This window comes from Cynoglossus semilaevis, chromosome 19 (assembly GCF_000523025.1).
Source record: "Cynoglossus semilaevis isolate Cse_v1.0 chromosome 19, Cse_v1.0, whole genome shotgun sequence".
In the NCBI taxonomy this organism is placed as follows: domain Eukaryota; kingdom Metazoa; phylum Chordata; class Actinopteri; order Pleuronectiformes; family Cynoglossidae; genus Cynoglossus; species Cynoglossus semilaevis.
In genome coordinates this window covers 14827161-14842863 of record NC_024325.1, presented here as the reverse complement: position 1 = coordinate 14842863, position 15703 = coordinate 14827161, and the positions used below count along the sequence as shown (strand labels likewise).

Below are 15703 nucleotides of genomic sequence, written 5' to 3'. Positions count from 1 at the left end.
GACAAAACAGTTTCAAGGACATGTCTCCTCCAAGGTAGCTTTTTTTTTTTTTTTTTTTAGATTTTTTTTGTGAAGAACTTTTTTTTATTCTGCTTTTTATGAGCAGACCTTGCAAAGTTCTTGGCTAACCTCAGAGGTTCGTTACAGCTGTTGTGTTTAGTTCAATTATTGGCAAATTTAAATTTAATTTTTCTGCATTATTTTCACAACTTTTAACTTAATGCACTAAATAAAGCAGTACAATAAACTGCCCCCCCCTCCCCTCCGTCTCCCCTCACCCCCCACACACCTGTGTCTTTGTTGAGGGTGAAGTAGTTGGACCCGCCTCCTGGCACTGTGCGATAGGTCACCCTGCCGTTCTCACCAGCATCTGGGTCATTGGCTGTTACCTTGACGACGGAGGTTCCTGGTGCACTGTGGGCACTGAGACTGACTGTGTAGAGAACTGGGTAGAAGGTCGGCCGGTTGTCATTTATATCCACCACTGACACCTGCACACGGGCCACTGAGCTCAGACCACCCTGGGGGAGGGGAGGGAGGGGAAGAGGGGTCAGAAAATGTAAATGTGACGAACAAACAGGAACAAAAGTGATACAGCTGCCTGACAGTACATCTGCAGTAACACCGCCCTCTACCTGTAGTTTCTCTGCTTGTCCTGGTACAAGTGGCTGTGAGATCGTACTATAGAAATCTATCTGTAATAGTTGCAATTGAAATGTCAGCTACATTTTTCCTGCCTCAAGGGGCAGTGTGGAGTGGCGAGAAATGTAATTTTTTCCGAACAGTTCCAAAACACTGCACTCTGCGCTGTAATACTCTAGCCTATTATAATATACTATATAATATAATTATATACAAATTATAATATAATTTAATATAATATACTTTGGATCGTTCGATCTCCCGTCACGCTGTATATTTGATGACAGATTTAACCCTTTGCTCTTCACTCTACTGAGTCTAATCCAGCGAGGAAATCATTAATCAACTCCTCATTCCCTCTCGTTGTCGTTACACATCCACGCAGACAACATCCAACATCCTCTCCATCCCTAGCCGACAGCGACGGACCAGGACCGAATGAAAAACTTGATGAAAGTGTGACAGCAGATTTATGTCACACCGTAAAGAAGAAGCAGCTGTAAAAATGGGAGACAGATGAGTTTTCTGCAGAAGATCCAGCACATATGGAGTCGGCCGAGCGCCGCACGCATTTGTCAGCGAGTCCAAGAGTTTGCGCTCATTACAGCGTGTCCGTGGACTTGAGTTTTACAGGACCATTAAAAACAGGGACAGCGTAGACCAGGGGAACAGACACCAGCTGGACGGACCTGGGAATGTGCCGGGTTTCTGCTGGAGATGATGATGAATGTTGGGGTTCGGTTGGTAAATTCTAGACCCTAAATCCAATCCTTACCTCAGAAGGAGGACATGGTGGCAGGAGGAACGAGGAGTGTCATGAGGAGAGCTAATAATGATCCACGCGGTGCAAAGGCCGTGTATCCATTTCTTCATGAAACCCAACGACACACCTGAGAGTTATTGTTTTATTGGCCCTCTTTGGGGTTTTCGGTTCCTTTTTTTAAGGGGCATCGGTCGTGATTCATCGATTCTTTAAATACACGTAAGTCTGTCTGGGTCGATTCCAGAATAAAGAGACGGTGATTGTGGTCATGGAGGGCAAATAAATGATATCACCCTGTAGTAAAAAGGTAATTTAAATGTTTCTGCTGCTCCAAGTCTTTGACTTTTTCTTCCTTTGCTCTCTCTCTCGCCGCTCTTGTTTGGTCTTTCTCTGATGGCTTTGCCATATTGCTGCTGCTGCTGCTGCTGCCGCTGCTGCTGCCATCATTTCGGGTTTGACTCTTTTGGAGACACTTAATCCCATCTTCTACAAACATGCACCGAAAAAGTCCCTTTGATCAGATTTATTCCCCTGCAGCTGCACACGTCTTTAATCTGATCTGAGATCAGTAGATTTCATCAGATGTCACTTGACACAGTCATCGACCCACGTATTTAATCACTGGACCACTAACAGTTCCAACACTTTGATTTTGTTTAAAATTACAGTTTAGCTGTGACTGAACGTGTCCCTGTTAGGTTTCCAGTTACCCGACGTCCAACACGGGCTCAAGAGGTTCAATACGGTCCGCTTGATGAATGTTGAAAGTAAAAAAAATACTAAATGGTTAGTGATGTTTTGTCAAAATACTTCATTAGATCTAACTTTTTTTCTCTAATATAGTTGTACTAATTTGCATAAAAACAAAGGGTAAAAACATGGACTTACAGTTAGTTATAGATAATTAGGTTACGATGGTCCGGCTCATCAGGCTGTATGTGGTCCATGAATCAAAATCAGTTTGATATATGTTCAAGGAGATTTAACCTCTTCCAAAATCAGTTTGACCGCCCGGATCTATATATGTTCAAGGAGATTTAACCTCTTAACCTTCCCACAACCTTTGACCTCTCAATGCCAGGAAAACCCGGTTAGTTTAATCACTAAAAAGAAAATGTCGGCCAGTATTTCCATTCAGTGATTCAGTATTAAATCTGTTAGAAACAGGTTCTTACTCCATCTGTCGCAGTAACACTCAGGTGAAACTTGTCCAGTCCTTCATCCCGGTCCAGAGCTGCGTTAGTGCACAGCTGGCCCGTCTCTTTGTCCAGGGTGAAGTATGTCGGTGCCAGGCCTCCGGAGGCGGAGCCCAGAGTGTAGGCTATGGCTCCAAAAGATCCACGATCCTCGTCTGTGGCCGAGACCTGAGGGAATAGATGAGACATGAGGTAAGTCGTGGACGCTCCAGAGGTTTCAAATGAACTGTGACACATAAGGATGACATATATGCACTGAGCACGTCCCCAGATCTGCGTGAAGGCAACGCTACGTGTCATAATTATTATTATATACGAGCTAAGGGCCTTTCTGTTATCACAATAATGGGCCATAACGCAGGCCTATACATCTGCACTTGTCCAAACACCGCACGGCGTAGCGTTGCCTGTTATGATTTCCAGAGTGCTCTGAAGAAGAGGAGCATCTGTCAGAACGATTCATGCCTTCAGATCTGGTCCAGTGCAGAAAAAGACGGATCTCCCAGTGGGGTCTCTGACCAACTGGGGAACCCGGAGGTGGTATGGCAAAACCAGGAGTTCAGAGGGAGGAAACTGACAGGTGGCATCTAGAAAAAGACTGAGGTTCTGCAGTGACCTTTGACCCATTTTGTCTCATCTGTCTCACATCCTTTATTTTTTAACACACACTCACACTAATATTCATCAAATCTGATCTAACGCTGTAGCAAAAAAAAAAAAAAAAAATATAATAAAAAAAATCTTACAACAGTCTCCTGGCAAAACCCACAGAAGGGAAACCTCTCCGCTGTGTTCTGGAGAACTGCCACTGTCTGCAGTTTCACACTGGTCTACACAATCATTTGGTGCCGTTTACGGTGCTTGTTTAAAGTAGCGTTCTGCCCCCCCCCCACTTCCTCCTGTGGCACTTTAGATCTGGAGGCCTTGAAGGTGAGCCAGGATCCTGGAGGCCCGGTGTTATCAGGCTCCTCTGGCCAACAGTCTCCTCTCTAAGGCTGCAGTCAGAGCTCTCATCTGAGCCATTTTAAATTTTGTGAGAAAACTAATGAAAATTCTTTTGCAGAAAAGCAGAATATTGCTCTTGGAGAGAGGGCGGGAGCAGGGGAGAGATAAGGCCGCCTTCCAAAGGAAAGATACAGACTGTTCCATCCAGGTCCGAGGAACTCTTATGAATGAGCTGATGTTGTATGACAGCAAAGAAAAAGAGAAAAAAGTCTAAAGTTTTGTAAGAGACAGGTACTGTATGTGGCCAGAACCCTGCAGGTACAAGTCCACTGCAGTTTGACTGTAGGTACTGACCTACAGTCAAACTGCAGTAAAAGGCCATTGCTCACAATGTCAGCCAACATTCTGACAAACGTTAAAGTCAAGTGAAGGAAATGAATCACTCTCAGCTGTGTCGTATGGCAGCAGTTGCCTGAAGTGGCTGAACCCCAGTTTCTGTATTTTTGGGCCTTGTATCCAATCTGACTGAACCCAGAAAGATCTGTCCAGGCTTGTGTCTGGCACTGGGAGGACAACAGACCGTTGCCTCCTCCTGTGGCTGGAATATGATGACCAATATGGTATGAAGTGTCTCGCCAAGGGAAACACTGGCACGCGGCTGAAATGGAAGCCCTGACGCTACTGCTGGAAGAGGAGAAGCTGCGTAGAATTATGCAAATTGATCTTTGGGAAACTTTTGGAAAGGGGATCAATAAGTTCCCAACCTCTGTGGTCGACTTCTTCATCTCAAAGTGCCTGCATCGTCTCGACTAAAAACAGGTTTTGAAATGACGTTCATATTTTTCGAAGGCAAATGCTGCACCAATCATTTCTTTAATAAAAGTCAAATACAAATTTAAATATTCATTCATTATTCATCGTCAATCACTTCATTTTTTTCTGGGTCTTGGGGGAACTGGAGCAATCACTGGGCCAATCATTCCCAACCATTCACAGCTACATTCACACAAGGATTAGGTTAATCATTCACTCTTCATTGACCATAGCAATGAAGAGTGAATGATTAACCTAATCCTTACAGAAACACCAGGGTTTTTCTTGTCGTTCTCAAAAAGTCTTAGTTCTGGCTGAGAACCTGGTTCTTGGTTCTTCAATGCGTTTACTATCAGAGTTAGAGAAACACGTTGATGTATTCACGACTCATTGACCGCTCCCGTACACAACACATTTTTATCACGTATACTGTCTGAATAAAAATGGCTTAAATGTCACTCTCACGAGAAGAAGCGGAAATCAAACCATTGACCCAACCGACTCCGAGGCAGTTCCCCGACCCGTGTCTCATGACAATATTCAAACTGACTTTTAACCAACGGAGCTCTTCCAAATGTGGTGGAACTGTACGACATGTCTGATGTTTTAATGATTCCATCTCACACCTGACTCCCATGTTTGACCTCGCCCTGGCCCTGAACCCTGGAGACCACCACAGCAGACATCCGGCAACAGCCGGCCTCTGGGTCCGACCAACACATGTCTTCACCATTACACCAACCTGTCGGCTTTGAAGCGACACGTGGAGAGACAGGAGTAATCCCTGCTCAACTTATAGGACTTCCAAACATTACGTCTAAGTCTGGGTGAGGTCCGGACCGGACAGTTGGGTTTTAGGATCGGTCAATTAAAACCTCTCCACTGTGACCCTCACTCTCAGTCAGGGGTTAACTTGTAATTAGACGGACTTCCTGTAGAGGACAGCACTCTGACCGAGGCTATCTTTAGGATCTAGGTTCTCATGTCTGGGTGTTCCTCCGACTTCTCGTGCTCTCTGTGACGGATTAGCCACCTGTGGTGACGAGTGCTGTTTTTAAAGTGTACTCTCCCACATATGCAGTCAAACCCTCACATACATGATGACACCCCCCCCACCCCCCCCAAATCTAATTAAAGGGGTTTAAACACCCGTGTCTGGCCGGACACCTGGTCGTGGAATGACTTCACTGTCAAAAGTAGAGAAATTAGAAAGAAAAACAAAGGTGAGCTTGTTGAACCAGGGTTAAAGAGCAAAGACGACATGACTGATGAAAACGCCTGTACAGGGTTTTTTTATTTATTTTTTTATTGTTATTTAAAGCTTTGGGAGGGAAACAGCTTGGCATTGGCTGGGAACAAGACAAAGTGCAGGACATTGATTCTCCACACACTAAATTTTAAAAACCCTCAGCAGTATGGTATGGATTCTTCATGCTGGAAGAACATTTGCAAAGCAAACACACAGCGTAAGAAAAGGTCTATTTAAGCAGACTTTCATGGAAACCATGGGAGCTGTAAAATAAAAGATGTGAAGACCCCGAGGTTTCTTCACAGCAACATGCCTTATAAAGGGCAGAGGTGGATTCAGACTAAAATAAGCTAAAGAACGACACACTTTTTCCAAGTGGAAAATGTCCAGGGAGGAAACTCAAAGGCTAGAGTACAAGACTTTTGCACGCAGGTTGGACATATGTTGCAGTATGAAGCTAACTTCAGTCCACACCCAAACAAAATACCTTTTTTTTTTACTCACCTCTTGAGTAAATTTACTGACTAATTATGACCGTTTTCTGGAGCTTAATCAATCAGCTAGTTTGGAGAGTTCTCTGACAACAACCAACCAAGTGTTTTTGTCGGGTCACTGTCTAATTCTGTCATAAATATGCGTCATGTTTGCACAGGCACAGAGGCATTAATGAACAGCAGCACTGCATTTAAAGAAGGAGGAATTTTGTTTCCTGGTTCAATTCTTAAAAAAAAAAAGTTGCTTTTCAAACAGTAAGAAGTCACATAATTCTGTCATAAATATGCGTCATGTTTGCACAGGCACAGAGGCATTAATGAACAGCACTGTATTTAAAGAAGGAGGTATTTTGTTTCCTGGTTCAATTCTTTAAAAAACATGTTGCTTTTCAAACAGTAAGAAGTCACAACTTGTTGCTTTTGAAACAGTAAGTCACGATTTCTGAACATGAGGAACATTTACTTGATTGCTAACAGCAAAACAATGCTAACTTAGTGCTGTCTTTCAGTAATGTACACAGATGCTAGCTGAGGTAAAGTGGCACAGGAGCATGATTGGACGCCGCTCTGAAACGTCGTAAACCTTGGGAATTTAACCTTTGCTTTCATTTTTATCTTTACATGAAAGTGAGGAGCCGTCCACTGCCAGAACCGTTGTGCTTTTACATGACTGGATTTAAAGTGCTCCCTCTTTCAGCCAACAAGTCCATCTACTGCGGCAAACACATGGAGTCAACTTGTCTTCCTAAATCAAAAGGTCAGGTAGGACGGAGGAGGGTCTTTGCCAAAGAGGAATCCCTCCCACACTCCATCCCGGACCAGTCAGCCAACTTCAGGCCTTTGCTCCGATTCCCTCATCCTCCTCCGTCATAGGTATCCCACTGCGGTACACACACATCTACACAACATAGCAACACAAACACAGACACACAGCCGAGCTGTCGACATTTGAATGTCAAGTATGTGTTTGGACGGTGCTTCACTATGACACAACGTCGTACAAATCTGGATGGAGCTGTTAATGACGAGATGATCCGCTTTCACTAAGGTCTGTTTTTTTAATCAAAGTCCGATGTTTGTGCTGGTTTCTGTTTCTGCAGCTAATCAAAAACACTTGGTAAGAACCAGATACTTCAGACCATCAACCTTTGGCCAAATACATGGTTTATGTGCCTGGACGTGGACGCTGCTAAACCTTTAGTTACACATTGTTGGTCAAACTAAACAACAGAGAAGTTGCATAGTGTGAGGTCATCAGCAGTGACTGTTGGCCTGGTACAAAAATCTTTACTCAATATTCTTGATTCAGTTACTGTTAATTAAGCGTTCCGTACGTGTTAGCGTCCTATTAGCAAAATTTCACATTTACAGTTCACACTAGATTTATTTGTAATTTTGATTATATGTAATACAGTAAACCCTTGTTTTTCGCAGGGGTTACGTTCCAAAAAGAACCCGTGATAAGGCAAAATCCGTGAAGTAGAAATCTTTATTTTTTTTACAATTAAATACTCAGAAAAAGAAGAGAAAGAACGAACAAACCATTTTACAGTCTCAACCATTTGTTTCACAAATAAAGTAAAATAAAAGTACTTTAGAAACGTTTCAACAAATAACTTCTGTAATGTACTGTCAAATAATAATTTTAATCATCAACGTGAACAGAAGGCTTCAAATTGCGGAGATTAGCACCGCCCACCGTGAACGGGAGAAAATTAAAAATGATTATGAAAAAAATACAAATTACCTGGTCTTGTTGCGGGCAGTTGCAACCCTTTTTGAATCCTTATTAAAACTTATTGCTGCTGTCTTCCTTATGTTTTTTTCTTCCTTCTTTATGGAACGAACGGAAGATTCATTAATTCCATAATGCCGACCTACAGCCGCATAGCTTTTACCTTCATTTAGCATGTCCAATAGTTTTACTTTATCACCGATAGACAGCATCTTCCGCTGCCTTTTGGTCCCTACCGCAGGTACTTTTGCCGGTCCAGAGCGTTTTGTCGACATTATGGGGTTTGATAAACTCGAAATTGCAAGAGAATTTGCACGTACGTAATGTCAATTTGGCAAGCTGTTTTACGTACGTGTACATATTAAACCGCAACGTTATTGGCGCACAGGTAGAGAAGAAGCGGAGTGACTTTTTAGCCAATCAGAATGCAGAACACAATGCACGATGCAAATCCGTGAAGTAGCGAAACCGTGAAAAGTAAACCGCGTTATAGCAAGGGATCACTGTAATAATATTTGGTTTGGTGTATTTTTTTATCTTAATATATATTAGAAATTGAATAGAGACAGAACTGAAATTTAAACCTTGAGCCTAAAGAAGTTGAGGGTTGGTGCAAAGAAAAAGCATCTGAGGACAAAAAAAAAAGTTATGATGTGCAAATGAATTTCCACATTATATTAGGACCAACTGAAAGCACTGGCAGACTCTATGGTGGCAAAAGCCTCGAGCGAGATTTACTTTGGAAAAAAAAACTCTGCTTCGGATTTGGTTCACAGTTAATGGAGTGAAAACATGCAAATCCCCCAACGTGGTTCTTTTCTGGGGGGAGTGTCGATATCTCACCTGACACCAGTAAATTTTAGTTTAGAGGATTAACGTTAGTCAAACAACCCGATCTCTCAGGTGCAGTCGCCCCGGAGTCAGACAGTGAGGTCATATCCGTGCAAAATCCATGTGGACTTTCAGAGAGGTCCGAGGTAGCGTCGGCTCACAACGTCAACTCGTGCATGTTCGACTGCAGCCCGGGCTCAAGTTGCTGTTTCAGCTCTGAGATTAAATCATCAAAACACAAACAGTGTTTCCAAAAATCCACCGCTTTCCATCTGCCAAACATCTGAACAGATGTATGTGAAACATAAACACATCCTGCACACGGCCAACTGCACATTTTCATACCATACCACGCTCCATGATTTACACAGCATGCGGCACATTTGACCATCTGACAATAAATACGCAGTTAAAGTCTCACACTGGACACGTCAGCCCCTCCAGGTCTATGTGAAAAACAGTCAGGAACAGCGTACCGAGTATCGGATTCAGCCAGGACTCGGGCCTGGAGTTTTTGTCCACAGAGAGTCATTTATTTATCCCCGGCCGGGACAGGAGAGGAGCCATCACTCAGTGAAGCGTTAGCAAAGATCCAGACCTCATCACTCAACTGCTTCACTAAACATTCTCCCTTTTTGCTCACTTTGTCTCTCTTTACCTTTCCACTTAACCTTTCACTGGTCCCACCGATGGCCTCCATCTCCGGCTCTCCGAGGGTCTTCTAGGGTTTTGGACACCAACCTAGAACGCATTCCGATCTTCTGCAATCAACGCTATGAGGCGGCTATCTTTCAGTGATACTGAGATTACGCAGACCTGTCCGTGACCTGCTGAAGAACAGGTATTTTGTAATGATTCCAAAAATCCATAACTTCCTCCACTGTCGGGATCTGTTCAGGATGATCTTTTAGCTTTTATATTTGTCTTTCGGCTACTTTTAATTATGCATTTTTCGAGGGCTGGTTAAGGTGACGCATTATTACGTTTTTAACACTTTGATTGATTATCATTTAAATTGATCGTTTTGAAAGACAGCTCAGTGGATCTGAACACAGACACAGAAAAACCATGGGGTCACAAGAGCCTATGGCTCAGTGGATCTGAACACAGATACAGAACAACCATGGGGTCACAAGAGCCCATCGCAACCATGAGGGCTAAGATTGCTGCAGCTCTCACATGAACAGGAACTGAGAACATAGACATAGGTAACAAACTATTTCATTAACACTTGTGGTGTGGGGGTGGGGGTCGGGGGGGCAGGATCAGATAGATGGAGCATTTGTGTTAACTAAAACAAATGACATGTAAAAGTCATAAATGCTAAAATGCTTTAAGCCTTTTTCTACGCCATCTATGGAGAAAAGGCGGAAGTATAATGATAATTCAAATTAATAACATAATTTGGACATGTTTGGCGGGCCAGATGAAAAGGCCAAACGGGCCGCATCCGGCCCCCAGGCCGTAGTTTGCCCAAGCCTGATCTAGATACTACATTAACTACATACTCTGGCAGTGGCAAAAAAAAGCTTTGGTTTTACATTAACATCTAAGTTGTGATTTACAAGAAGTATTTTAAATTTTTACTGCATTAAGGTAGTACTGCAGTTAAATCTGACAATGATGTTGTGATATTCTTCCAGCATGTAGTCCTGCATCTGTGCCTTCAAGGGAGGGTTGGTTACTGCATCTCTGTTATTGTTCCCTCTCTCATCTATGCTCATCTGCTCCAGATGTGGGCGCTGGTCCAGATGGAGCCAGAGCTCCGCTGTAGTTAAGTCTCTGTAAAACATCAGTGAGTGTCAGCAGGGAGAGAGTCTGAGCCCAGGGTTCCCAGAGGCTGCAGCAGTTCAGGACTTTTATGGGCTCTCATGAAAGACATCGGAGAGAGAGAGAAGGAGGGAGAGAGGGAGGGAGGCAGTGGGGGGGGTTCTATAGGTCTTCATGGTAGAACCTGTAAAACACAGAGTTTTACCGTTTTATCTACCGTTTCCGTCTGGCTGCTGCTGCCAAGGTCTGAATATTTATAAAGCAATCATCGTCTCCGAAGTCAAACAGGCCGAGACACTGCCTGTGTTATTCTGTGTGTGGGTGTGTAATTTATTACAAACATATTTTTACATTGTTATAATCCACGCCAAAAATAAATCACAGACCTAATTAGCAGACTTTGATTAGCTGTTTACTTTTCAGATATATTGTTCTTCTCAAATGGAAAATTCATAGTAATGAGATGAAAACATGCAAATATTGATGTTGTATTAAATATTTACACTGCAGGTGATGCCACTTATTTCCAAAAATGACGTGTCTGTGAAATGGCCGCGTTTCCAAAGATCGTCACGGTCCGTGCCGCGGCAGTGGGCCAAAACGGGTGAGCGGTGAGTTCCTATTGGGTAGAAAACCAGTGGCAGTGACTGCTGCTGATTAAAACTCTGATGTGTTCTGAACTTTGGTGAACTCTTACATCACGTCAACTCTTATTGCCCATGTTTTTGTTTGTTGTTTTTTAAAAACAATCTAACAGACTCTGCGTGTCATCATCGACTGAAATCTAACAAACAAATTTCAGACTCTGCGTGTCATCATCGACTGAAACGTCGTAGGCCACGGTTGAACCAGAGACCAGATGTGAGCACCACCACGGTCAATGTAAATTAATGTAAATTAAGGACATTTGTAAACAATGTCAGTGCTTTCATTTTTTTATGTAAATTAATGTAAATCAAGGACATTTGTAAACAATGTCAGTGCTTTATTGGCTTTTCCCCTCTAAACGGGATTTGAATTTGTACAATTTGCCTCATTTTTATTTGATCTGAGAAACTTTAAAGGTAGTGTTCCAGATTTATCAAGACTCCAGAAGTGAAGTGGATTAATGAGTCAACCAAAAGCAAAAATAAAAAAAAAGCAAAGATTTTCCACTGACTTCAGTCAGGTACTTGTGAAAACACACAGAGCTCTTGCTATTTTTCCTTGGTTGCAGTGATCACAGCAAACAGAAACTGTGTATGGATTGTTTATACCCATTCATACGTGACACACTGACCTTGACCTTTCTCACCTTGACTCTATTCATCTTTAAACTAAGATCACTTTAATTCCTCAAACTGTAGGGATACCTCCCTAACAAGTAGACAGTGGCGTAGTTCAGTCCTCTGCTCCAGCTGTAATAATTACTGCTGCAAACAATGGTGGAAACTATGAAAATGAGATCTCCTAATGGACCCTAATTGTCCTTTAAAGCAGCAGCAATGACCATAAAAGAGCATGTGAGTCCGGAGGCCTGTGAGCTGAAAGCATCATTGTTGGATAATTGCACACACGCTAAGGTTATTTACAACAAGGCGAACTTGGACTCCAACTTGGATGGAGGGATTTTTTTTCCCTTTTTTTCCCCTTTTTTTTCTTTTTTTTTACAGGAATAACTTGTGCTCATGTGTCATTCGGAGCCAGAACTTTAATTTACTCTGTGGCATTTTTTAAAACTGACACATTCCTCTCCAGCTCTCCACTGAGCACAAGGCATTCTGAAACCTCCAAATCAATTTCTGTCTCAGTCTTGCCAATGATTTCAGGCACAGTGGGTACAATTAAGATATATGGCAGGAAGGGAGAGACTGTAGGGGAAGGGGGGGGAGTGGACGGAGGGAGGGTGTTGGAAGAGGAATAAACGACACACAGGGCGAACGATAAGACGAGACCTTGAAATGGGAATGACGACGAGCAGGGCTTCATCTCCCTTATTATTCCATCTCCATTCCTCCCCTGACCTCCCCCTCTTTCTCTTCCTATATTTTAAAGACCCCCACCCTCACCCACGTCCCGGCTCACTCCTGCAGCACCCTATTATGGCAAGTGGTTGTTGTCTTTCATGTGGAGTTCACGGCTGGGAATGATTATAAACATCAAACCGGCGAAGGGAAGAGACGGAGCGGGAGGTGGAGGAGTGGGAGCAGCGGCAGCAGAGATGGACTTCTATATTTGGAGGAAGGAATGCTAATATCATTAATGAGCATAATAAAGGATGATGGCTGAAACAACTTTCTCTCTCCACACACACACCTGGCAGATTGTTACAAACTGACAGGGCTGACGGCGGTGATGGAGTTAAGGTTTAACGTGCACACATGTGGCACGCATTAGCATGTTTATCTTTAGGCTGCATCTCATGTAGAGAAAGGAAAATACAAAGAGACACAGCATGGTTTACTCACTCTGGCTAAACAAATACGTGCGGCGCTTTTCGCCGCTCATTTTTTAAAGCTCAGCAACAAAACAATGGCAGGAAAAGTGAGAGTTTGATGTCAGAGGAGTCGTTGATGGGATGGAGGTTGTTGGGAAACAGTTTGATGAGAAGAGGAGTCGCTTCACACATCCTGGAGTGGAACGTTGATGGGATGGAGGTTGTTGGGAAATAATACGAAATGATTTGGTTTATTGGCTTATCAGTTATTGTTAGTTACTAACATCGTTTCCTCTTTACAGTCCAGCGTTTGAGGGCTGCAGTGGCAGATGGGTCGAGGGTTCAATTCTAAGGCTGAATCTTAAAACTTTTTTAAAATTTTATCGACTCTGTATGCAAAAAAATTCCCAGCAGTCAATTGTAACCAGAGACTGGTGGATGTGGATGACACCCAGAAACCAAGTCATGACAGATATTTCCTGATAAATCTGGTAAAAGCTGAGAAGTTGAATTATCCTCCGGTCGGCTCCAGGCCATCGTTAAGAAATCAGGAAAAAATGCTAAATTAGAGGTTAAAAAAATTAAACTGGAGCAAAAAAAATCTTCATCTGAATCTGATGACACGCCAGGCGTGAACTGAGACTCTTCGTTCTTGATTTTCACATCGTCTGAATTTTCATTCTGTGCGTGGGAAGCCCCCTGAACTGTGTCATTCCCCCAGATGCTGGTTCACCATCAGAAATCAAAGGCTGTGGGCAAACAGATCATTAAATCTTTCAGATCTGAGTTATGAGGCATTGAAATTAAAACTAGATCAACTTAGGATTTATGGACGACCTTCTGCGGACGCAGCATGAAAAAAAAAAAAAAAGTTCCAACACTGACAGCAGGGCGATAGTGAAAACTGCAGGCGGTGATTAAACGTTATTTAGTGTATGTATAAACCTATATATCTGTATATAAAAAAAAATCTGTGCTGACGTTGAGAAAAAGGGAAAAGATGAAGAGGGAGAAATAAAATGAGATGGCACTGAGATTGTAACTGTTTACAACAAGGAAGAGAGAAAATCAATGGAGGGTGACATCATTCTATACTGCACTGGTGATAAGACAACACAGGGATTTGGACTGAAGTGATCTTATCTTTGCCAAAGCCCTGCAATTTGGCAGCGCTCAGCCGTGGTGTGTGTGTGTGTGTGAGTGTGTGTGAGTGTGTGTCCCTGGCCTTTGTGAGTCTTTAAAGATTGTTTTGAAAGTGAATCCTCTGAGCCCTGACAGACAGCTGGCCCAATCAGCGTGGAAACATCTCCTTCTTTTTACTTATTATTAAATATTTATAGACATTTAACNAGTTGCTTTGATTCGGTGTTCAAGGCTCTGGTTGGTGGAGCAGCTGCTCACAACCTGATCTGCATATCTGTGAAATGCCGGAGATTTCACTTTTGTCCCGTGGGGAACAGGGCAGCCAATTAGGAGCCTGAGGTCAAGGGTCAAATCTGAAGGGGTTAAGTGTGCGGGTTCACCGCCCACTGAGACGAGTAAAGATGTGAAACTTCAAATTCTGATCATTAGAGGGTCTCCAGACTGAGGTACGGAACGTGCAAAAAAACCCGATCAACACGTTCCAGTGTGAACGTTGGCTGCACTTCAGCTGAGGTATGGAACGTGCAAAAAAACCCGATCAACACATTCCAGTGTGAACGTTGGCTGCACTTCAGCTGAGGTATGGAACGTGCAAAAAAACCCGATCAACACATTCCAGTGTGAACGTTGGCTGCACTTCAGCTGAGGTATGGAACGTGCAAAAAAACCCGATCAACACATTCCAGTGTGAACGTTGGCTGCACTTCAGCTGAGGTATGGAACGTGCAAAAAAACCCGATCAACACGTTCCAGTGTGAACGTTGGCTGCACTTCAGCTGAGGTATGGAACGTGCAAAAAAACCCGATCAACACATTCCAGTGTGAACGTTGGCTGCACTTCAGCTGAGGTATGGAACGTGCAAAAAAACCCGATCAACACATTCCAGTGTGAACGTTGGCTGCACTTCAGCTGACATTTTTTCTGTGACTCACTCATTTGTTTCTGGCCCCTGCGCCTGCGTCGGATTGAGACGTCTTTATTGGGCCCAACAGGGTCGTTCATTAACATATTAGCACATTTACAAGCACACAGTGCTGTGTGTCAAAGGCACATGTAGTGTGGAATTTGAACAATGTGAAAAAGGAAACTGTTCCTGACAGTAGCCGACAAGAAAACTAAACAAACGTGGCTCAACATTTTTCATCCTCACCTGGTCAAAAAAAGGACACTGCCTCTTTAAAACTAAATCCCAAGACAATAAAACCAAAGATAAATGTTCCTTCACTCGACAACCCTCAAGAATCAGTTCTTGAAAAGTCTAGCATTCCTTAAATATCCTTTAAATCCTTAAAAAAAACCAAAACAATTTCTTTGGGTTTTAGGGAACAGGATTCTATTTTTGAACAACAATTCGAAAAAAGACTTCATGACCCAAAGAACAGCCTTGGAAGCTTCAATGACATCCATCAAGTCTCAAAAAAACAGTACTCAGTTCCCCAGGAACACTCTTCGGGTCTTGTAAAAACCGTTTAGAACAGCGTTTTACTCCAACAGAACCGCATTAAAAACCACCAACAACAGTTTTCAAGGCTCCAAACACAGTGGTCTGGATTTTCCGACAACAAGAAGACTTTAAAATTGGTTGTTTTTACTTCTAGGATAATTGAGGGGGAAGTGAACATGGTTCCCCTGTAAGTGATCAACCATCAAATTCACATATCTGGGAGCTAACTGAGGCCCGACGCTGCTGCTGCTGCTGCTGCTG

General features: G+C 43.0%; 1 protein-coding gene across 3 annotated transcripts in view; it reads right to left on the bottom strand.

The window, feature by feature from the left end:
• Positions 1-15703, bottom strand: part of LOC103395499 (protocadherin-16-like) — a 124203-nt gene that overhangs the window by 17484 nt on the left and 91016 nt on the right. For all 3 annotated transcript variants that reach the window (XM_025065696.1, XM_017041517.2, XM_025065697.1), the window contains 2 exons: positions 2581-2769; positions 290-521 (listed from right to left, as the gene is read on the bottom strand). In XM_025065696.1, the coding sequence (XP_024921464.1) occupies positions 290-521; positions 2581-2769 (421 nt within the window). The remainder of the gene's footprint in view (positions 1-289; positions 522-2580; positions 2770-15703) is intronic.